The sequence below is a fragment of the Amblyomma mixtum genome, chromosome 2 (genome assembly GCF_055824585.1).
Source record: "Amblyomma mixtum isolate Tamu chromosome 2, ASM5582458v1, whole genome shotgun sequence".
NCBI classification, from domain to species: Eukaryota; Metazoa; Arthropoda; class Arachnida; order Ixodida; family Ixodidae; genus Amblyomma; species Amblyomma mixtum.
Genome location: NC_143013.1, coordinates 254,322,817 through 254,346,291, shown reverse-complemented (window position 1 = coordinate 254,346,291; position 23,475 = coordinate 254,322,817). Strand labels below are relative to the sequence as shown.

Sequence of the window (23,475 nt, the reverse complement as noted above, 5' to 3'; positions counted from 1 at the left end):
GACACAGAACAAACTATCGCCAAATCTCACTACAGGAGGGACAATAGTTTAAGCCATGGCCTCCAAGATAGGGCATACCAGCATGGTATGCTAAACCTGGCAGAACCTTGCCGCTGGTATCGTTTACGACCGCTTAGTAATTTATAATTTAATTCTCATGCTGTTTCGGTTTCATCAAGTGAACGATGGTTGTGACGTGAAGTTGAACTTTAAGTCATGTGAGGCACGAAAAAACTGTAATAAAAATGCTGACACCTAGTTTTAGCTCATTACAACACTTAAACTAGCCTTCTTTAAGAGGTAGAATTACAACAAAGACGTCGTCAAATCTATTTGCAGTCTCGACTTTTGGGCCTCCTGATGTATATATTCCATAACCATGTACTGTAAATATGAAATAAACTTGATTTGATTTTGATTTGGTCATCATCATCAGCATGACTACACCCACTACAGGGCAAGGTCCTCTCTTATGTATCTCCAATTAACCTTGTCCGTCGCCAGCTCCGGTCACCGTATCCCGCAAACTTCTTAATCTCCTCTGCCCACCTAACTTTCTGCTGCCCCCTGCTGCGCTTGCCTTCTCTTGGAATCCACTCTGTTATCCTTAAGGACCAGCGGCTATCTTGCCTTCGCGTTACATGCCCTGCCCAAGCCCGTTTCTTCCTCTTGATTTCAACTAGGATTTCATTAACCCGCTTTTGTTCCCTCACCCACTCCGCCCGCTTCTGATCTCTTAATGTTATACCTATCATTTTTCTTTTCATAGCTCACTGCGTTGTCCTTAAGCTGAACCCTTTTCATTAGCTTCCACATTTCTGCCCCGTAGGTGAGTACTGGTAAGATACAGCTGTTGTATACTTTTCTCTTGAGGGATAATGGTAAACTGCCATTCATGATGCGAGAGAACCTGCCATTTGCTGTCCAACCCATTCTTATTCTTCTAGTTATTGCCCTGTCATGATCGGATCAGTGGCCACTACCTGCCCTAAGTAGATGCATTCCCCTGCCACTCTCAGCACCTCGCTACCAATTGCTGTTCCCTTGTGAGTCTGCTGAACATTACTTTGGTTTTCTGCGTATTAATTTTAGGACCTACCGTTCTGCTCTGCCTGTATCAGCAGTTATATTGCCATTTCTTTTTCGTGCCTCACCCGACCTCACCAACTACACGTCACAGCCATCGTTCGGTTGATGAAACCGAAACAGCTAGTGCCAAGAAGAAAGTTAATTATACGAGTAAATCATTTAGTGGTCGTAGGCGAATACCATGGGGTGCTCAAAGATGTCTAAAGCGTCGTTTGAAAGAAAAGAGCATCAGAGCAAAATTTTGGTGTCTGTAGTCCTTTACCTATCTGATTCGGTCACCGAATTGATTGGATATGCGAAAATTTTGCATATTCGCACAACCTGTATAGCTAGCGCTTACCTGATTTACCAGTCATTACTTTGATGGTCAGGTATACTGGCCTTGGTCTTGCAGTGGGCTTAGTCAGGCTGTTGGTTACGTGCCTTGACGGTCGCATTCCAAGCGAAGATGTACGAGGCTTTACAAATTGATTCGGCGATAGTTTTCTTGACGTCCACGTTAGCCGCGGTGGCTCAGTGGCTTTGGGCACTTTGGCGTTCGGCTACCGATTCCAAAGTCGCGAGGTGGCGAGGCTGATAATTAGTGCCTTGTCGCGAGCACGGGCTTCGCTGCGAGGCGGGGATAGCATGTTTGCACTGCAACGCAGCGAGAGACGCCGGAGTCTGTACCCGCCGCAGCACCTTTGACCCGTTTCACATGCATAGGGGTGCAGTGGAGAGGTGATTGGTGGGTGGTGCCTCTTAACTCTTCGAGGTTACATATACAGGTGCCGGCTTTTTTGCATGGTGACACTGAAGCGCTTCTCTCACAGTAAAAATTCAGCCTTGCATGCTTGAAATCTTTGTAAGAGTGAGCTTCGTTCCGGAACACTGTGCAAGCGCAGAATATTTCTCCACAAGTGTCCCTCTTGTCTTATAGTTTTCCTCAATACTTCGGCTTCCGGGGCCCACGTATACGTATTTCCAAAGACTCCCTTTATTTGTTCCCCCGCTATGGAGTCTCAGTGGTTAGGGTGCTGAGCCCGAGAACGTAAGTCCGATTCCTGCTGCAGCGGTCGCATTTCTGTGGACGCGAAATGCAAGGCGCACGCGCACTGTACGACGTCAGTGCGCGCTAAAGAACCCAGTTGGTCGAAATGAACCCGGAGCCCATGTTGCTTTGGGACACGTTAAACCCTATTTCCCACACCATACCTTTTACGATCGGTGTATCTCAGAAATACGACCATGTGAGCGGTTTAACGACAAGCGACGTATCGTGGCAGGTAAGGGCGTCACCACCTCTGCCCAGACAATGTTTCTCTTGTCTGGGATACAACGGCGGGGAAGCCTTTAATGGCTCATTGTCCGTCCGCCCACAAAAATTGTCACACTATAGCTGTAAATCATCCTGATGATGTCATCAGTGGTGTAATATGCCATAACCAAAAATCATTGAAATAATAACATAAAAATAAATAAAAATTAATTGACAAATATTAAAAAAACTATAAAATGGAAAAGAAAAATTTCATTAAAATAGCAATTAACGAAAACTAATGACGTCATCAAGTGTCGTAACCAGAAATTACTGCGCATACACGTGATGTCATCACCACCCTGGAAGCTGCGGGCGCATGCGCGTGACGTCATCACTACAGTAACAGGGGCAGCAACAGAGGCGGAAGTGGCTTTCGCCTTATCGCACTTTAGTAAGAGCAAAGTGCCCCCACCCCCCAGAATTTTGGGAAACTTAGGCGTATGGAAGAACCTTTCATACCAGCTGCGGGGAGTACAAAAGGATTGCCTGCATGGTGGACGGAGTGGCAGGTGGCTGCCTTTGCTCGATCCTTAGGTACAGTGAATTAGAATACCTTAGGTTCTTGGCTGGACCAGCTGGCGGAAATTTCTGAGATGAACGAACCCTTCTCTTAGCAGCAGCGTTGGCGACATAGAACCTGATTCACGCTCGTGCTTTGTGTAGAGAACTAGTGCATTTTTCAGCAGTGTCGCTCAGTGGTTAAGGCGCTCGGCTACTGAGCCGGAGTTCCATGGTTCGGACCCGGCCGCGTTTCGATGGAGAACTTCGTTTCTTCTTTCGCTCATATCCTTTATCCCTTCCCTTACGGTGTGGTTCGGGTGTGGGTGGGTTTCCCTGACGCACTCTGCCCCATTCCAATCTCTTAACGTTACACCTATCATTTTCATTTCCATAGGTCACTGCGCTGTCCTCAATTTAAGCGGAATCCAATTCTTTAGCCTCCACGTTTCTGCCCCGTAGATGAGTACCAGTAAGGTATACAAGTGTATACTTTTCTCTTGAGGGATATCGGTAAACTGCCATTCATGATCTGAGAGAACCTGCCATATATGCGCTGCACCCACCCCATTCTTATTCTTCTAGCTATTTCCCTCTTACGATCCGGATCAGCGGTCACTACCTGCCCCAAGTGACGTATTCGCTTACTACTTCCAGCACATCGCTACCAATTGTGAACTGTTGTTCCCTTGCTAGGCTGTTGACCATTACTTTGGTTTTCTGCATGTTCATTTCTATACGCACCGTTCTGCTCATTGATCATGATTTTGCAAGGCTCCTGAGTGAAGGCAACGGCATCAGCGAATGGCAGATTACCTAGGTATTCTCCATTAACTCTTATCCCCGAGTGTTCTCAATTCAAACCTCGGAATGCCTCCTGTAAAAAGGCGGTGAAGAGCATTGGCGAGCATATATGACTATGCTACTGTGTCTCTACAATGGAGGCGAAACGGAAAAGGCGCCCGAGTGCTGTGCGATGCAGTGCACGATAAAGATTCCCAGCTGGGTGAAACGCTATACCTGCCCATAGAGCGCATAGTTTCTCCGCGTTTCGCCATTTGAACGAGCGCCAATTTCGTGTCGGTTGCGCACTTATCATTATAGTGGCGCTAATTGTAGTCACGCTTATCGCATCAAACCTGCAGCTGTTCTTTAATGGTAAGCTCGAATAGCGCTCATATCTAAAGCGCTTTTGATTGAACAACTGCAAAGTTCACATGTGTGCACCCTTCCGCACTCTTGCGCCCAGAAGAGCTCTTGCGCACCCCTCCCTAAATTTCAACTAATGGATATAAGCCGCTATAAAGTGCATACTTCTTTATAAGAAGCTGCTGAAGGAATCGATTTATTCTTAATGCACATTTGGGGCACGCTAGAGTGTATTTGCCACTGACTTATCACGATGCCGACGCCGCTGGCTACACACGCTCCTGCAGTTAGAGAGCGAGTCGAACCGATTCGACCCGACGAGGCAGCGCCGTGCAAGCAGGGTGCTCTTCGATGCCCTGACGCATCGGGCGCTTCCCTTGGCCGTCATGTCGGCGAAGTACGGGAAGCGCACCTGGCGCAAGCTGCACGCGGCCCGGATGGGTGCATGGCAGTGGGACCGCTGCTGGACATCGGAGGCAGAGTCGTCGTCCCCGCGGTGGCGCCGACGCTGCGCGCAGTTCCTGGTGCAGTCCTCGCGAGACCGGAACGTCGAGCTGCCGTGGGAAGGGCAGCTACCCCGCGGGAAGTTCCACTGCACGCAGCCGATGCCGTCGAACCACCACCACTCCTCGAGAACGTCCTGCCTGCAGAGGCCAAAATGTCGGGGTCAGAATTCAAAAGGTTTTTCGCACGGTCGAGGCTCTCGAGCTTGCCATGGAGGAAGGAAAGAATTCAGGAGATGCCTTCGCTATCCGCGCGGCGCATCAAAAAATTACCGAAGACACATTGGAAATTTTAAAGCGTGCTTGGCGAAAGCCTTGTGGTCAACCCACTGCCGCTTCCCCGAACCGCTTGGCGCGGAATCACTGGGCCGCTTCAGAGCCATTCGTCTCACTCACTCGACTGCAACGAGACGTCTGGCGAAGGAGCGGCAGTGCCGCTGCCACCGCCGACGCGCGCGCGCTCGTTCTACCGCTACTGTGTGACGTCACGGTTGCTATGCACAGCTGCGCCCCCACCGGCGCGCCGGTTGCTAAGGAGGGGAGGAGGTTGCGCCGCTGCGTGGAGGAGAGGCCACAGTTGGCACGATTCCAGAGCACGGACGGGCACCGCGAGCATGACCCATTAAAGGCTTTCGCCTTAAAAGTGTGCCAGATGTCAGGCGCTTTCGCAACGACTACTGGGAGTCTTTGGTCGACGGCGCAGCCAATAGCAACGCTGGGCGCAGCGGCGTTGTCTGCTGCACTGCGTGCTGCGCATGCGCAAGCGCGCTGAGACGGCGGTCAAGTATGGGGGGAGCAGGGGGAGCCGCGCTTCAAAAAATGTGGCGTAACCGCCTTTTCCGAGTTCTTTCCTTCCTCCATGCTCTTGAGAGAGCTGTAATGCTTTCTGCTCAGAGAAAAAAGGAAAGGAGAAAGCCTGCAAGCTCCTGTCAATCCTACTGCCGAGATTGAATTAAATGTTTGCTTCAAGTCAAGCGCGTTTATTTACCGATCGAAAATGCATTTGGAAAACACAGCTGGACAATTCGTCAAAAATAGAGTACATCCTACGATATGGGTGATTTTTTTTAAATGTAATTAGTATTTACAGGTAACTCATTTTAATTAGGCGCGATTGGTTTTATTAAAGGGACACTGAGGAGAAATTGAAGTTGGCTTGTATCGACAGAATACCAGCTCCTGATTACAAAAACGCCACTCATACTGACAACAATGAGTTTGTAACGTAGAAAAGAGCAAGAACCAAAATACAGATATCGCCACCACAGGCCAAACTCGCAAGTACAAGCGTGGTGACGTCATAGGACAAAGCAGTGTTGCTAGAACCAATGGTTCTAGCAACTCTAGGACCCGAGAAACCACAAATCCCTGAGGCGCAGCCAATGCATGCGCAAATGTCCTTGACGTCGCCAGATGGCGCCACGTGCCCGGCAGCTACGCGCGCTCCTGAAGCATCGGGACCAATCAGCGCCTGTTTTCCGGCGGTAGACGGGCTCCCGGTATTCTGCTAGCGGTAACAAGGTACACGGTATGCTAAAGGTGTCTATTTGCGAGAACTTCGTTGACGACTTCGAGAACGAGATCCATCGTAACGCTGGCAAAGCGCCAGTGCAAACGTAATCGAAGCGACTGTAGCGACGGCCGCAATAGGCCTCTTGCGCTGGAGTTTCAGGTAACGTGGCGGCGCCTGGTGGCGGCAAGGAGAAGTTGGCTGGGTAGTACCAGGTTGGGTCAGTAGTGAGCCGTGGCTGTGGCGGCGCACCTTTCTAGCCTGCGTTTTGCGTTGATTCGCACGTTTTTCTGCACTGTTGTGAGTGCGATAAGGATCGTCACTTGTGACCAACCACCCCGCGGCCTGGCCGTGGCTTAGTATTTAGAAAACCGACGCTCCGTGTGCCTCAGCACGAAACGCAGGCAGCAGAAGGAATCGGCGACGCCAATCCGCCCGAGAGACCTCGTTCAGTCTCGAAAAAGCGTCACCGTCGTTACTGCTGCGTCGTGGGCTGCCACGAGCAAGAAGGTCTGAATCCCAGTATCAAATTCCACCGTTTTTCTTAAAGGTCTCACGAAGCGGAGCGCCGGACGCGCTGGATAGCTGCAGTTCGACGCACTGAGTAAGCGAACCTTCGCGTTGTGCTGTCTGCTTCGCCTGCCTTGATGTTTGTTTGGTTATCCGCGTTGCTGAAATTCGTTCTTTTTGCACATGCAGTCCGGACGGCAAACCGTGGGATGCAGTGCCGACCATCAGGATATGCAGTCGCCACTTTGTGGGTAACGAGAAAAACAATTCGGCCAGTCATCCCGCATATGTACCTACAATCTTCCCCGCAGTCTACAGCCGGCCTCATCCTCCTTGTGTTCGTGTTCTTTTGGCGCTTACCTCTCTCAAAAAATGTATATGTAGCGAGCAGCCGCATATGCAGGCGTAGAATGAGAATTTATGCATTCTACAACACAACTTGTCTAGTAGATCCCTACATAGGCAGTTGGACCAAGCAAGCAGCAAAGCAGCAAAAAGTGTACGATGACAATCACCGAACAGTAGGGAATGCACAACAGAGCAAGCAGCAAAAAGTGAGAAACGAACAGCATAATTCAGCGATCATATCAAGGGAATGCACAACACAGCAAAGAGCGCAAAAAAAAAATACATGGTATAATTCATATGCCATGTCAACATCTCACTTCAGATAATCACTATTAAGGCAAATCGACAAATCAGCAGGCATGGCTGGTGATTCACGACTTAAGACCCGGCCACTGCGACAATTGAGACAATTCTACTGGTGCAACGTGGTGAGGTGGCCAGGTGCGTGCAAATGACCACAAATGGGCGGGTTGATTAGGTTCGAATTCGCTACGCACTACGAGCAGTCCAGCGTCGAGAGTGAAATGTGCACATTGTCGACCTCAAACCAGCACGTATGTGGTAGCGCGGCATCACTGATAACAGCGAACGTGTTCGAGCGATGTCGTTTTAAGGATGAAAAGCTACATCAAGAAAACGACATCAAGCGCGCAGCGCACGAGCTCGCGCTGCAGCGTTATTCGGCTGCGAGCTCATATATGCATTGCATCATGTTAGCATTTGCTGAAGGAACAGATGGCGGCTACTACAAGGCAGGCATGACTACTTGTTTAGCGAGATGCAGTCAAGAAAGACTGCAGGAGGCCCACCGTTTCGTGACATGCTGAAAGACCGCTGCTGGCGCGGCGTGTACCGTCGTGCGCTCGAGCAGTCCCGTATACATGTCTGTTCAGAACTGCTGCGATTTCATATATTGCAAGTATTTCATCGCGTTGGTCCGCTTGAATCTTGAAGCGTGCAGACCTTATCTGAAGTTCAACTTCGTACGCGACTCTCTTCACTTGCGAATGACACCGCGTTGAAACTTCGCCGCTTATTTCTTGAACAGAGTGCACGTGCTTGGCGTTGCATAATTTCTTCCCTTTACACAGCGTGCCAGCCCTGAAAAAATCTTCGGCGCCCGATATTCGCTGTAGGCCATGGCACAGCACAAGCGAAAGTCGCGGGTCCATACTGCCAACGTGCTTTCCGAAGCAGACGCCAGAGCCCGGTACTACCCAGCCGAGGGCAGAGGGCGCTCTTTAGCACCATTTTCGCAGCGCCCCCTGGGCAATGCAAGAGGTCTATAGCCGCGATAGATGCCTTCAACGTGCGGCCGGCGGTAGCTTTCTTTTCGGCTGCTGCTAGGCCGCACTGCTGGCCGCCAGAAATCACGGAGTCTGCGGTACGTCATGCGCTCGTCATGTTTCACGTCACTTAGTCCTGTGTCGTCATAGGAGAATCCCAAGTTTGAATCAGAGCGGCGGGAAAAACTTTTTCAACTTCGAATCCAAATTTCTTAGAAATAAATGCATCTTTCGCTGCCGGCCAAGTGGCAACAAAGCGACATGCCGAACTATCGGATTTTACAATAAAAAAATATTAATTGTGCTCTCCTCAGTGTCCCTTTAATATGAGATTCGTCGTTGGCTTTCCCGTACAGCGTTCGTAGCCCGCGCGTTTACTCGCCCCGGGCGGCTCGACGTTGTCGCTGCAGATCGACTTGACAACTACAGTAATTTTCGGTACATTCACAGTCCGCGGGCTATACATGTTTAATAAAAGTTCAACTTTGCGAAGGTGCGGAGTGCGCAGTTTTTTTTTTTAATGTCGTCGAACATGGAATGAAATTACCAACGCTGATTCCAGTACGACGTTTTGTGATACTTGCGCTGTGCGCGCACGTACAGTAGTGAAAAAAAAATGATATTCTCAATTTTTTTTTCGTCTAAATTCAAAACATGACGGATATAAGAGAGACATTTGCAATTTCTCAATATATTATGATGCATTAAAGTCAAACTGCATAGGTTTTAGAAGTCAACGAGCTTAAGTGGGTGGAATGTGTGAAACTTGCAGGTAAAGAATGCGAAGTCTTTTTGGGCTAGCACTTGAAATAGTGAAGTAATCGCCGATTAAAGTCCGGACGCCCTTCAAGCTTCTCCGCAGCGCACAACGCCAAGGGGGGGGAGGGGGAGCATGATGACGTCATCGAAGGTATCGGTACATTTCCAACGCACAAACGCCTGCTTTGAAGGAAAAAAACCAACGCCACCGAAGGCGAACCCCTGCCGAGAGTTGTTTGGCAGCCGCTAACGAGTCAGGACAGGGTGTGGCTGACTACAGCGGTAATTTGAAATCATACCTTCCGTGACGTCGCGCTGAATTTCCCCGCACTCCTCCTGTGCATTGAGGAGAAGCGCAAAATTCAATCGTCTATTAGGCCACTATTTTAAACGCTAGTGCAAAAACACTTGGCATTCTTTAACTACAGCCTATATAGATTTCAATCCTTGAATATCGCGAAATAATCAAAAAAGTGCTGCAGTTGCCCTTTAATGCTGTCCTCTTCCGCCAGTTGTTGTTGGGCGCATAGCTGTTTGACTTCAGTTAGATTTTCATTTTTGTCCTTTCATGGGCGCTTCTCACTGCGTTCATTTTCAGCCTATGATAAATTCTTTCTAACTTTTTAACTTGCTGTCAATTTCAGGTGACACATTCCGCGGTAATTGTATTACTGCTTACTTTTATAAACAGAGGACGGATTGTGAGGTTAACATGATGTCATCAAGATTGCTCAAATGGCAGTTATCCGTGGCCACAACTATGAGATGAAACACCATCAGCTTTCACTGCATTTACGATTAGCGCAGTCCATGCATTCCCATGTTTTTAAGTGATATAGGTGCAGGGAAGGTTTGGTTTTTCGATCTTCGCAGCAGACGCTTCAGAACCAGCAACCAATTGGAAATCCCAATTAGAAACCCCAATTGGGCCCAATGGCTTTTTTTTTCATCTGTGTGGTATTAACTGAAATGTCTAGCTATTGCGAAAAAAAAAAAACGCGTCTAAGGAAGACAACAGCGCAAGTATATAGCTAAATAGCTTTAAGTGGCATGTCAGTGTTAGGGACCATGTCAGTAATTTTTTGTTCTCATTTTGTTCGCGTCCCTGGAAACACAGTTTGCGGATTTGAACTTAAAGCACCGTGCCCGTACACTGTACTTCGCCCGTATACCTCACCTCGAGCAGTCGGCGAAGACTGCATTCTCGAAGCAGCGGTCGCGGGGTGCACCCTGGGCACAGCTGGCCAGACAGCTGCCCAGGTTTGGGAAGCGGTTGGCGCCCCGGTTGCACAGGCTCGCCCTGTCACTGGGTGTCCAGGCGCATTTGCGGGACCAGGCGCTGTAGTAGGCCTCGTGCCTCGATCGGGTGCAGTACGTGTAGAAGCGAGGACCGCACCGCTGGTGCGGACGGCGCTGTACGGGTGAGTTTTTAAGGCGAAAGCCTTTAATGCCTCATCGTTGTCGACAGAAGCTTGTCAGCAGAGGTGTCACGCTCTCTGGTTGGTCGAAATGATTATGACGTCAGAGTGCACGGATTCGAAATAATGAAATCACTCACGGATACCTGACGCCCCCTTTTGCAGCAGACAACAACTAACAAAATAGTTGTCCGCTCCGACAGGGGGCGTAAGGCGTCCGTGGGTGACCACATTACATATATCTCATTAGTGCGAACAGAGACATGGATACAACTGAACTTATCGAAGCAGAGAGAGTCGTGCTAAAGAAGCAGTCAAAGTCGGCAGTCAAAGTGTGTAGTTGTAATGTGTAGTCAAATAAAGCACTAGTACAGCATAACCAGTCTCGCAGTCAATGCCAAATAGTGCGCCAGGAAAGGCTTTCGCCTTGCAGCACTTTAGAGAGCCAAAGTGCCCCCTGAATTTTTTTGTGAGCAGAAACGCATTTGAGAAGCACCAGGTGCTGATTTCCTCGAGATCTGCACACCGCAGGCAGCGATGCTTTACCACCAAGGTCAACGAAGCGCGATCAGCGCGCATTTTCTTTATGGTTTCACGCTTTGAAATTGAGCTGAGACACTAATACTACGGTGGGACTAAAAAAAAATAGAAAAAAGAGGTGTCCTGGGACTGTTGTATACTTGCTGCAGTAAATATATACAGCTCTTCTATATTTATTTTAATTTTGAATTTTATTTTTCGGATTTACAAGGACCCTGGTGGGCCACGGCTAAAGAGAGATAAGTCTACGTACCTGACGGGCCTCTGGACCCCAGGTAAGAATATCAAACACAGGAACACGTTACAATAATACTGGGGAATCTTTACACAAATTTACGAGCATTTATATAAAGAAAGAGGGAATACATATTTTTGGAAATAAAATTACGCTCTTAAATATTCTTCGTTGCGTCATTCTTCGCGGCCAGAGGTGCGATCGGAGCTATAGCAAAACGGTCTTTCTTTATTTTTATTTATTTATAGATACTGCCGGCTGCGCTCCGGCTGCCGAAGCAGGAGAGGTCCAGCAAAAATAAGCACACTGCCGACGTTGACATGCACGTACAAAATGAACATCAAGAAAGCTGCAAAAGAAATGCCGCACTCCGCTTGCCACGTTCTGGAAGTTTGGATGCTGTAAATACCCGCTTCCCCACAAGACGCATACAGGGAATTCATGCCCAAGTCACTAGATATATAGTAAGATTTGGCCCACGCAATACACCCCAGGATGCGTGTGGTGCGGACAGATAGCCACCCCCTACCATTCGACCTGAGGTTGGGCGTGCCTGACAGAACACAAAACTAAAAATCTGTCAGTCGAGTGCTCTGTCACACTCGCAGATCTGGTTCAGCGGGCCGAAAAGACAGCAAGAACCAATGAAAGCCTGGACCTAGGAACCCGACCCGCGGCTCAATAACCCGATCCGTAACCCCCTTCCCATTTTCCGGAATAAATTGTTATCTGCTGCTATGCTATGAGAAGAAAACTAACCATAGCCTATATGACGGTCTTTCTTTTTGTTTCATTTGTTTTTATTTCCTTTACTCTAGGATGGACGATGTTGGTGTAAAACGTGCATATACAATCAGCTTGAAGAGCCCCTTGTGCAAGCAACGGCAATCTTTTGTACATAAACACCATTTCTGCCGTATCTGCATATACCAGATGATCTGAAAGGTCACGAACAGTTTGGAAGCCGGTGGGCAAAAACTAGAACGTACTCAATGGCTTCACAGCCTCAAAACATTACTATGTATTTAGGAATGTGTGAAATAATCCAACGTTACCATCTATCCCCTAAAACTCTCTTACCGTTTTGTTTTTGACGTGGTGCTGGAAGTGAGGATGCGTCAATTTCATCGCCACCGGGGAAGGCACGGTCGTCGCGTTTGTCCAGGCTAACGAGGAAAGCACGGTCGTCACGTTTGTCCAGGCTAAAGAACGTCTAGTGACCTTGTGTCGAATCTTTGACAATATGTTCATCGGCTCCATAGGGGCTGCCATTGTTCTTCCGCTCCGAGCCATCTTCCCACCCTGGACCGGAAGTAGCGAAGTGCCACTGACAATCGCTCCCGCCGGCCGATCAGCAGTGAGCGCCAGAGTGAGCACTGCCGTAAGCGAGGTCGCCACCAACACCCCAATTCCAAAGTTTTGCAGCCATGACACACCAGAGCTAACATGTTCATCTTCTCCTCGTTCTCGCATCGGGTACATCTTCGACCCGCGTTCGAAACCAGCTACGGGAGCTCTGAGTGGTGGCGCGAACCCGGGGAAGCGGGGGTCCATCGCGGGGCCTGCCCTGATGAAACTTGGCCGCGGCGGCATTGGTGTCGCGAACAGGGCCCGCGTCGACGAAGGTATCGGTGTGACGTCGGTGCCAAGGTCGGTCTCGCTGCGGATGCGGGTGTCGTGCCTAACGCCGCAAGGGCACGGCTCTGGAGGGGGTTTCTCTGCATCTGGTCTGCAGGGCACCTCCGAACGATGGCGGCTGATCTCAGTGCTCTCCCAATGCCGAGAACGCGTAGGCTGCTGAGGTCTCCGGTTCTTGGATGTCGACAGCATGACGCACGGCTACGGTCCTCGACTCCTGGACGTAGGCTCTCATTCGTTGCACGTGACTTCTTCTTTTTCTTCTTTACTCACACATTGCAAGGAAAGCCCACAAAACTCCAGATTAGTAAACCTAAGCCTGAAAAGATGTTCTTAGAAAGTTAGAACACAGCCTCAATAAAAAATGAGCTATTTCTTCGGAAATCGTAACTCGCCAAACAACTATTTGCGAACTCGAGCCTTACGTCTGAAACACAAAAAATAACCATAGAAAGCGCCAACCCACGTTGGCGATAAACAACTCAAAGGCGCGTGTTAATGACGTCCTAGTCGAAACCAAGAGGAAGAAATGGGCTTAATCAATGCATGTTATGCGAAGGCAAGATAACCGCTGGTCCCTAAGGGTAACGGAGTGGATTCCAAGAGAAGGCAAGCGTAGCAGGGGCGCCAGAGAGTTGGGTGGGTGGATAAGATTAACCCTTTCAGGCGCCATTTTTTGTTTTGACTGAAATCAGTTATTTTTTTCGCCTAAGTAGCATATACAGGCCTCAAGAAAGGGAATTTGTTAGTTTTGGAGCGTGAAAGACCAGCAGGCAAGTTTTTACAACGATATGGAGAATTCCGTACAAAGTGTCAGATTTGTTAGAAATAGTACAATCGAAATGTTCTCATGTGTCAGGTCCTTAGGGATCATGGAATCACTTTGTGTTTCAAAGATGCACATTACGCTCGAAACTGAGGGAAATAGTCGATGGTTTCACTCGCGGTAAAACCTGTCTGCACAAAAACGGCGGACAAAGTGCTATCTAGTTCACTGTTATGTGAAAGATTAGTTACTGCGTTCGCTACATGGTACCAAAAACAACTTATTTGTAAAAAGAAGGGTACTAAATTTAACTGAAATAACGAAATCACTGCTAAGTGCAACAGTTTCTCAGAAAAAGCTGCAAGTTTGCCGCCTACGCAATTGATGGCGAAGGACAGGGTTAAATGGAGATATACATGGGAAAGGCCTCAGCCCTGCAGTGGGCGCAGTCAGGCTGATGATGATGATGATGAACTCAAAGGAACTGGCTATTCGTGGAAGGGCTGCGTTGGTTTATTTTCTCTATCGCTAAAATGAATGTGTTTGTGCTAGCTAGAATGAATATGCTTGTGATTGGCTACTGATTCTTGCAGGGGAACGGTAAATTTTGACGGAATATATATAGTATATATACCGCCACTGAGTCACTAAAAGATGAAGTTACTTTGAAGACTGGAGATCGACTACATTTATTTCCTAATTGCTATTATTATCATGATTATTTTATTTTTCCCCACAATTATTTTCTTGTTTAACATTTTGTACACCTATCAGTTGCCGCCTGTGTCTTGGCCAATCCCCCGCAGTGGGTATGCGCCATTTTCTAGAGGACAACAACAACAATAACGACTACGTTGTGGTTCCCGCGCCCGCACATTTCATGCTTCCGGCTACGGTGTTCTTCAGACTTCAGACTCCTGGAATACATTCTTTCTGCAACGATACAAAACGACACAACTCAAACCATTGCACTGTTCCAGGCTGCTTGAAGGCTTCAGGGAATGACATGCCACTAACTCTTTTGTTGCGAAAGCAACACTATGCCAGCCAGCTCGGCTTGTCGCGTGGTCCCACTTCAGCCGTACGCCGTGGCCCACGAGCGACCTTTAGCCGCCGTTGCCTAGCAACGCCGCAGCCGCGCTCCAACAGATGGCGCCGCCATCGACGCCGCTGCCGTCGCCGCTCGCTCCACTAGATGTGCTCCGCTGGGGTAGAGGGAGAGGAGGTGTCGCCTGTGGATTCTAGCTGTTATGGAGAGCGCGAAAGAGCGGCAACAACGAAAGAACGAAGCTAGGAAGAGACAACGCGCTCAAGTGCTTTCGCAATTCAACTAGGGTTAGCCAGAGCTGAACCACAGCCAATTTGTTATGTAGCCAACCGTGGACAAAGCCGGGGGAAGTGCAGTAGTACTGTGTTGTCAGACAGATCTTGACAGATCGTGTTGTCATTGAACAAATGATGGTCGATTTGCGTAGTTAGGCCAAGTGCGATTTAGGTGCGCTAGCAGTTCGGTTTTCCCTTCGGTTCCGGTGTTCAGATCCAGTGTTCACGGATGGCAGTTGTTCAGATAGCGATAATCGGTTCATGTCCATATACGCGGAATCGGTCATTCTCTACATTCATAGATCCCTGGAAGTCTTCCTAACATTCCTGGCGTAGTCGTGTAGCGTTCAAGCGATGCGCCACTGCCCTTCTATAGCAGGTGCGGCCATCGGTGGGACTTGGGTTGCGATCCAGACTGCTCTTCCCGAGCAGCCTCTCACGATTAAAGGAGCTGCCGCCTGACACGGTGGGCAGGTTGCTAGGTACCTATATATTCATACCTGTGCAGGTGAGCAGCCTGCCAAAAAACCGGTTTCAGAAAAAAAAAATTGGCAGTGGCTTAGCTCTGCTATGCCAGGATAACGTAGCGTGAGCAGTGACGTCACGTGGTTCTGCGCCGGCGGCAGCAGCGGCGAGCGCGCGCGGCGAGGCGCGCCAGCTGTGCGCAGTGACGTCACTCGCGCATGCGCAGTATGGTCGACGGAGGGAGCACGCGAAACGGCGAGACTGTGGCCAATGTAGCTCACGCTACAAAAGGCACACAAACACACAATAGCTAAATGAGAGGAGTGGCCATTATAATTGCCAGCGCACTAAAACAAGCTTGAATTCTTTTTGAATTTTACTACGAGGCCGTCCATTAACAATCCGATACAAGAGTCGAGCCAGAATTCGGGTATTTCGAGTACAGCGAACAATCTCCTGAACGTCCCAAGTTACTTGGTAAAAATGGATTCTGTGGCTTCTGCTGGTTATGCGGGTGTTTGTTCGGCAGGAAAAGACGAATTTTCGGCTGAGCTGAAATGGATTTATTATTTTCCCGCCAAACTCACACTCGTGGCTTCAAGACCGAGCAAATCTGTGGTAATCTTTTGAAAATGAGTGGCAGTGTGACCTAGCTTCTGTGATTAGCGCAGAAAAACTTTATTTGCATCATCCCAGTTTGCAGTCTGTTTGCCAGAATGGCCGCCGGTGGCGATGCCTGTATTTGATTTTGTGATTTGGTTATGAAAACTTGTTTTCAGTGAGCATAGTCTTTTTGACATTATAACGCAGTAACCTACGATACAGGCCAACTTGCATGTCCTCGGTGTCTTTTTATTGTGAGGAAGTATGGAGAGGCCGGCTGTAGGAACACACATATCTCCAGCCTGTTGAGTAGCGCTGTTTGCATTATTGAGTGACTTATCATCCGGCCCACTTCCACTCCCTTAGACCTAAATGATGGTAACAGCTGCAGAATCCATGTCGTAGATTTTGTCACCGCACTCCATTCCAGGGAGCCTCGATGCTCAGTTTCTCTGGCATGAACACGCTTCGGCTGTTGTGGCTGCTCACCTTGGCCTATGGAGAAATGGCACATGCTCACAGTGGGGTAATGGCCAGGGCTTAATACAGTCCCAAACAGCGCGATAGTATGAATGCTCCCAACTAGATGATGTTGGTGATGATGATTATGAACTTCCGAGCGCCGCCTATAATGTTGTGTGGCGCTTTTGATGGCCAGGCGAGCGCACTACCAGAAGGGGAGAAGAAAGAAGATGCGTTCCAGGTCATCTCTGTGGCCTCAGCCAAAGATCAGTCCTCGGTAATTGTGCATTATTCCTTTCCGCATACCTGCACCCTCTCTTCTATATAGCGGCTTTCTTGGCGCCCCGCTGCATTTATTGCGATTTTCTGCTGTATAATATTGCCAATTGCTACCTTCTTCAAAGGTCGAGACGTAAAGGCACTATCCCATCTTTCAGTGTTGGATTCTTTTTTATGATTACAGTTGTCTGGGAGGCTTCCTGCAGGCTAAGTCGACTGTAGTATGTTATAATCAAAACACGATTGTGCACTTGTTGCGCAAACAAGACAGTGCTGCCCAGGTGGGTAAAGACCGTAGAGAATGATAGGACCGGGAAGCTGGTGCTCGCGAGATTGCTCCACCTTGTCATTCGGTCCAGTTGGGCATCGACTCGGGAATGCGATCCCGTACAGCTGCTGTTCTCTCTGGGTCAGCCCTCAAGAGGACTCAAAGGGTGTTTTACCGCGACAGCTATTGAGGTCACGTGTCCCGTTTATGTAGCCTCAGCCTCACGCCACGTGCAGCGCCTTCCGCCGACTGGTCAGAATGAAGTGACGTCAAACATGACGTCATTACAACGCGTCACGCTGATTGGTCAGAATGGCGTGACGCCATGCATGACGTCATGATGATGGGCCGCGTTCAATGGCCAAAACTCCAGTCACTGCTTGGTACGAACACCGTAACGTCACTCGTGACGTCACTTCTCCTTGGCGCTGATGCAAGTGTAGCGGCACATATTCACCTCTACCTAGAGCTACTACTCCGTTTGGCATCGGCATTTCGCACCACCCCTGTGGTCGCTAAACTTCGTAGTATCATATTTCCGTTTATTTTCTTTTTCAATTTCACTTCTGTATTCCTGTAAGAGCACTCATGAGGGTTCCACCAAGGCGCAGAATACGTTGTGCAGCCTCTGAATGCGGTAAACTTGATGCAGAGGCGGATGTTCGGCAGTGCTATCGCTGCCACGTCGTCAAAGTCTTTGGCGAAAGTTCTTTGGCGAGTCTTCTGCCCTCACAGCTGGAGTGGTCCGCAAACGTTTTGCGGCCGGTATTGCAAGTAAAAGTGTCGCGCGTCTCTTCGAAGCTGCTGCCACTCAAAAGTTTCATGACGCAGTTTTTAGCGAGGCAGCATTGGTTGCACAACACGCACCTGTTCTGCCCTACAGCGTTATCACCAACTTGCATCAGCACGCGGGCTCGATCCCGGCCGCAGCGGTCGAATCTCGACGGAGGCGAAATTCTAGAGGCCCGTGTGCTGTGCGATGTCAGTGCACGTTAAAGAACCCCAGGTGGTCGAAATTTCCGGAGCCCTTCACTACGGCGTCCCTCATAGCCTTAGTCGCTTTGGGACGTTAAACCCCATAAACCAAACCCAACCAGCATCAACACACGTTCAGGCGCGAAAACTGCGAGAAAATTAACGCGGATCACAGAAGGAGCAGATGCAATAACGGAAAGCCAGACAAGGTTGCTGTTTACGAGGCACACCGTATAGCGAGGATATTATCTGCCCTTTCAATTGGCCTTTTCAGTGAGAGCGCCTGTCTTTGTTGTTAGATTAGTGAATAGCTGGTTGTGTCGTACCTCTCCATTGCAGCCGCGAGCATGGGCGTAGCGGTGGCCTGGTGGGCACTTTCCTACGCTGTCACTTCGTGCGGTGCTGCACGTCGGTCGCCGCAGTTGCGTTTCGCGTTCGCCGTTGGCCCCAGTTCTGTCTTCGACGGGGCGCCTGTCGACCTCTCAGGATGCTCTCGCTGCTCGGGCTGCTCGCGGTCAGCTCCCTCTGGGTGCTGGTAGGAGCTCTCCTTACCTTTGATTTGAAGGGCAAAACCGAAAGCCTGTATGCCATAATCTTATACGAACTGAGAACAGCATCTTTTGGCCTCTGCCGCCTAGTCGAAATCAAGGGGCCGCCGCGGTGGCTCAGTGGTCATGGTGCTCGGCTGCTGTCCCGAAAGACGCGGGTTCGATCCCGGCCGCGGCGGTCGAAATTCGATGGAGGCTAGATTCTAGAGGCCCGTGTACGGTGCGAGGTCAGTGCACGCTAAAGAACCCCAGGTGGTCGAAATTTCCGGAGCCCTCCACTACGGTGTCCCTCATAGCTTTAGTCGATTTGGGACGTTAAACCCCCATAAACCAAACCGATACATAAGGTCATTCAAATGAGACCAGTGGGGGGTACCATTGGTTCACAGGTTGCGGACCACCTAAGTGGCGTAGAATGTTCGGAGTGGTGTCAAACGATTCAGCGCGCTACAGAGCATCGAATCAAAGCGTAGCCTATCCTATAGGGATTCGCACCAACGACCTTTGGTTGCCCAAACCGTCGCTTCTTGAAACTTCAAACGTCCATTACGGCCAAACTAGTTGACGTAAGACATTCTAAGTGCTGTCAAACGATTTGCCTTCTTGCGCTGTATACGTTAGCATAAAAATGTGGACATCCGGATATAACAAAAAACTTGTACCGGATACAACGAAGATGACTAATGACTCAATATTCGTTCGATATTGCTAACGCTCGATGCCCATGCGCGGCCTCAGCGCTTTGCTCTTTTTTTTTTTAAGGTTCGAGAGGTTGTTATTGTTTTTCTGTTACTTACCTGTCTATTTTCTTTTTTTTTTCAGACACTGGACTTCCCAGAGACCGAATTCGTCCGCAGAACTCGTTCTCGATACCCTGAGGAGGTAAGTCTGTCATCCACGTGGTTATTCGCACTGCAAGCTCTCTTTAAGTGAGGCCGCCTGCATGCAGTTGCGACTTCCTGTTAGATGTGGGGCACTTCAGAAGTCTATGGAGTTGAGCTACTTGTTGCGTGTGCGTTTTATGAAAACGGGTTGCTGTCTGTATAGCCATAGCTTTCGCTCTATTCTTGACTCCAGGGGAAGGTCTAAAAGCACTGATTGTTTATTTTGTTCTTGGACGCATAAATGCCTTCTAGTGCTTACACACCATATTTTCATCATTTTTAGTGCACATTTATTAGCTTACATGGCCGAAACTCAAGATTCAGGCTCACCGAGTCAACAATGCAAGACCACCCATGTGTTTAAAAGAGTATATAAACTTTAAACACGGACACACCTTGCGTTCACTGCTCACATGGCAGCGTAGGCACGACGATATGTTATACATGTTATCCTGTAGAGCTTTAAAGAAGATAGTCTAGACTGAATACAGTGGCTTATGTGGGAGTTTTAAGTCTAGACTTAACAGTGGCTTATGTGGGCAATCCGCAGAGATGCACTTTGCAGCAGTCGCAGAAACGCAGTGTTCCGCGTATCTATGTCGAATTTTTTTAAAATCGTGAAATGCCATTATCTCCGCTTCTCGGCAAAGTCAGGTGACAACGAAAGCGAACCGGTGTGGGAGAACATGAAGCGAACTTTCCGAAACTGACCGCGGAAGCGCTTGGTGTGGCTTTCGAAGGCTCTGTATACTATCAAAGCGTGAAGATCGGGTTGCTGGAGACAGCGCTGTGACACCGTTTATACAACAGTGATTCCACCTCCTCATCGCTCGCAAGTCACTCAAATGCCAAGGTTGCGTCCGTGTGCGTCCTAGTTTAGTGCTAAACAACGAATAGTCGCGGGACGTCCAAAGGGGGAAACTGGGTTCCTCGGGGAGCTGCGGATGTTATGCATGGCTGGTTTTGGCTAGGCGTGTGTCGTTGACTCATGAGCTCGTCTCTGGTTCGTTGTGCGCTTCGACAAGGTGCACGGCAGAAGTGCTGTGTGATGGTGGGTGTATATAATCATGCATGGCCAGTCCTAGACAGTGCACGCCAATACCGAAAATCATTTCACATTTACTCTGGACGACGAGAGAGACTACGTTTTTTTTTGTAGCGAGAGCTACACTACGCCAGGTCTTCGAGCCTTCAGCGTGGCACCCTTTGAGCTTCGTCGTAGCGCCGTGGCCTAGAGCCGGTTGGTCACGTGGTGCGGAGCAGCTGCTGCTGCCGGCGGCGCGACGCGCCGGCGAAACCGAGCTGCAACAGCTGTGCGCATGCGCCGTGTCGAGTGTGTGTGGGGGGAGGGGGAATGGAGAGGGGGAGAGGTGTTGCAGCTGCATAAAAGTAGGCGGCTCGGCGGAGCTCTCGCGTCACTGCAAGGCGGATGTACCTTGGTCACTCCAGCTAAACCACAGCCAATTTTTTTCGATATGGGGCTGGTTGGTAGTTTCTTAACTGAATGGCGAATCAGTGGCACCGCGTCTTTTCGGAGTGCAGGAGCCTGTGGTGCCGTCGCCCGCCCTGTGGCCGGCTCCGCAATCCGTGAGACTATCGGACTCGGCGCTTCGGGTGTTGAACCGGAAGTCGTTCGAGCTGGTCTCCGCTGGCGCCGACGAAGAGTGCGACGTGCTCGAAAAGGCGCTGCAGCGCTACCGGCGACTCCTCTTCGCCAGCTCGGCGCCGGAGGAAGTCGGTGAGGTCGCCGGGCCCCAGCTGACCGTGCTCTATCGCCTCGTGGTGCGGGTGAGGCAGCTGCAGGCACGGACGTGCCGCTACCCTCAAGCCGGCAGCAACGAGAGCTGTTGAGTACACAGAGTCAATATACTTTACACTATAGACCTTTCCATCGGGTACACTCAAAAGAAAATTACCGAAGACAATTTGGAAATTCTAAGGTGTGCTTGGCGAAAGCCTTGTGGTCAACCCACTGCCGCTTCCCCGAACCGCTTGGCGCGGAATCACTGGGCCGCTTCGGAGCCATGCGTCTCACTCACTCGACTGCAACGAGACGTCTGGCAAAGGAGCGGCGGTGCAGCTGCCACCGCCGACGCGAGCGCGCTCGTTCTACCGCTACTGTGTGACGTCACGGTTGCTATGCACAACTGCACCCCTCACCGGCGCGCCTGTTGCTAAGGGGTGGAGGAGGTGCGCCGCTGTGCGGAGGAGAGGCCCCAGTTGGCACGATTCCAGAAGCGTGACACCTCTGCTGACAACCTCCTGTCGACAACGATGAGGCAAAGGTTTTCGCCTTAGAACTATTTACCCGCCGCGGTGGCTGAGTGGTAGCGGCGCCCGGCTGCTGGCTCGAAAGACGCGGGTTCCATCCCGGCCGCGGAGGCCGAATTTCGATGGAGGCGAAGCCCGTGTACTGTGCGATGCCCTGCGATGTGCGATGTGTACTGTGCGTGATTTCGGGATGTATCTTAAAAATCGAGTTTAAGTCTTTTTCTTCCGGCAGATACGTCTTCTCGAGAACATGCATAGTTTTCCAGTGTACAAAGCCGAAGACACCGCGTGAAAACTATCGGATAACTTGCGCTTATTCCAGAGGGGTGTTTTCAATCAACTGGTGATTATCAAGCTTTTGTAATGTTGTTGCAATTCACAACGCTCGTTAATTTCAGAATTCGTTCAAAAAGTGCGTTTTAGAAGTGAGAGGTGAAAACATGGTCTTAAGAGACGTCTTATTGGCGTCATTGCATCAAGCGCTACCCACGCTGGCGAAGACCTGCTCCTCGGCTCTTTTGCGTTTAAAATGGTCGCTGTGATAATGAGTAAGTTTACGAATACAGGCAAGAAGGACAGAGGCAAGGCCGGTCGGATCGCTGCGTATTAGATAGTAATGCACGTGAGGAAATGGTTGTATAAAAGTAGAAAAATAAATATAACTCGTTGAACATTTCTTTATTTGATTTATTGGGGTTTAACGTCCCAAAGCGACTCAGGCTATGATGGACGCCGTAGTGAAGAGCTCCGGAAATTTCGGCCACCTGGGGTTCTTTAATGTGCACTGACATCGCACAGTACACGGGCCTCGCCTCCATCGAAATTCAGCCTCCGCGGCCGGGATCTAACCCGCGTTCACTTTACCCGCGTCTTTAAGGCCAGCAGCCGAGCGCATTAACCACTCAGCTACAGCGGCGGGTGAATAGTTCCAAGGCGAAAGCCTTTAATGCCTCATCGTTGTCGACAGGAGGTAGTCAGCAGATGTGTCACGCTTCTGGAATCGTGCCAACTGGGGCCTCTCCTCCGCACAGTGGCGCACCTCCTCCCTTCCTTAGCAACCGGCGGGCCTGTGGGGGGCGCAGCTGTGCATAGCAACCGTGACGTCACACAGTAGCGGTAGAACGAGCGCGCTCGCGTCGTCGGTGGCAGCCACACCGCCGCTCCTTCGCCAGATGTCTCGTTGCAGTCGAGTGGCTCCGAAGCGGACCAGTGATTCCGCGCCAAGCGGTTCGGGGAAGCGGCAGTGGGTTGAGTGGGTTGACCACAAGGCTTTCGCCAAACACACTTTAGAATTTCCAGAGTGTCCTCGGTAGTTTTTTTTTTTTGGTGAGGCATGCTATTTCCATAATGTCCATGAAATAATGAGCAATAAAGAGAGCATCTCATGCCCTACACAAAAACGAGCGCTTATAGTAAATTGTCCTTTGCTAGAAATTATTGTCCGAAAACTTCCCGAATTATATAAATTGTTGCTGAATAATGCGATCTGTACCCGAATTAGCGTTCGAAATATATTTCCCATTTTTCGGCCACACCCTGCCCCGAATTCCGGAAAAAATAAAACCCGAAAAAGAAAGGATCTTGTAAAGCGTGGTTCCCCGCGTTGATGGTATACCTGTGCTGGGCGATCGCATTTAGGTGAAACTTATATGTTTCTAGCGCGCACTGGCATCTTTGCCGTAACATTTGTAAGACACCAAACATTTATTACCCATTGTTTGCAGCTTCGCTAAACAGCAAAAAGCAACACTGCAGATAACATTGCTTAGTAAAATTTTGCACTTGCAGTCAACTGCGATGCTTATTAACGAGGTGCTTCTGACACCGGTATCTGGCAAGTCATTTTTT

General features: G+C 49.7%; 2 protein-coding genes across 2 annotated transcripts in view; one reads left to right on the top strand and one right to left on the bottom strand.

Moving 5' to 3' along the window:
- Positions 1-4,259: 4,259 nt before the first annotated feature.
- Positions 4,260-12,975, bottom strand: LOC149363575 (uncharacterized). The gene is made up of 3 exons (XM_089569951.1): positions 12,226-12,975; positions 10,130-10,365; positions 4,260-4,680 (listed from the first exon to the last, which is right to left on the bottom strand). Exons 1-3 carry the CDS (start codon positions 12,973-12,975, stop codon positions 4,260-4,262), a joined length of 1,407 nt encoding a protein of 468 aa, XP_089426077.1.
- Positions 12,976-18,411: 5,436 nt separating this feature from the next.
- LOC149363573 (beta-hexosaminidase subunit beta-like) overlaps positions 18,412-23,475 on the top strand; it is a 50,069-nt gene continuing 45,005 nt past the window's right edge. The window contains exons 1-3 of the mRNA XM_089568571.1: positions 18,412-18,459; positions 19,295-19,354; positions 20,899-21,202. Coding sequence (XP_089424697.1) covers positions 18,412-18,459; positions 19,295-19,354; positions 20,899-21,202 — 412 coding nt within the window. The remainder of the gene's footprint in view (positions 18,460-19,294; positions 19,355-20,898; positions 21,203-23,475) is intronic.

Excerpts from the sequence above, each read along its gene's own strand:
- LOC149363575 (XM_089569951.1), bottom strand. The coding sequence starts at position 12,975 with ATGCTGTCGACATCCAAGAACCGGAGACCTCAGCAGCCTACGCGTTCT. Across the intron at positions 10,366-12,225 it reads ACCACGTCAAAAACAAAACG|CGCCGTCCGCACCAGCGGTG; the intron begins GTAAGAGAGTTT and ends TCACCCGTACAG. Across the intron at positions 4,681-10,129 it reads GTCTTCGCCGACTGCTCGAG|GCAGGACGTTCTCGAGGAGT; the intron begins GTGAGGTATACG and ends TGGCCTCTGCAG.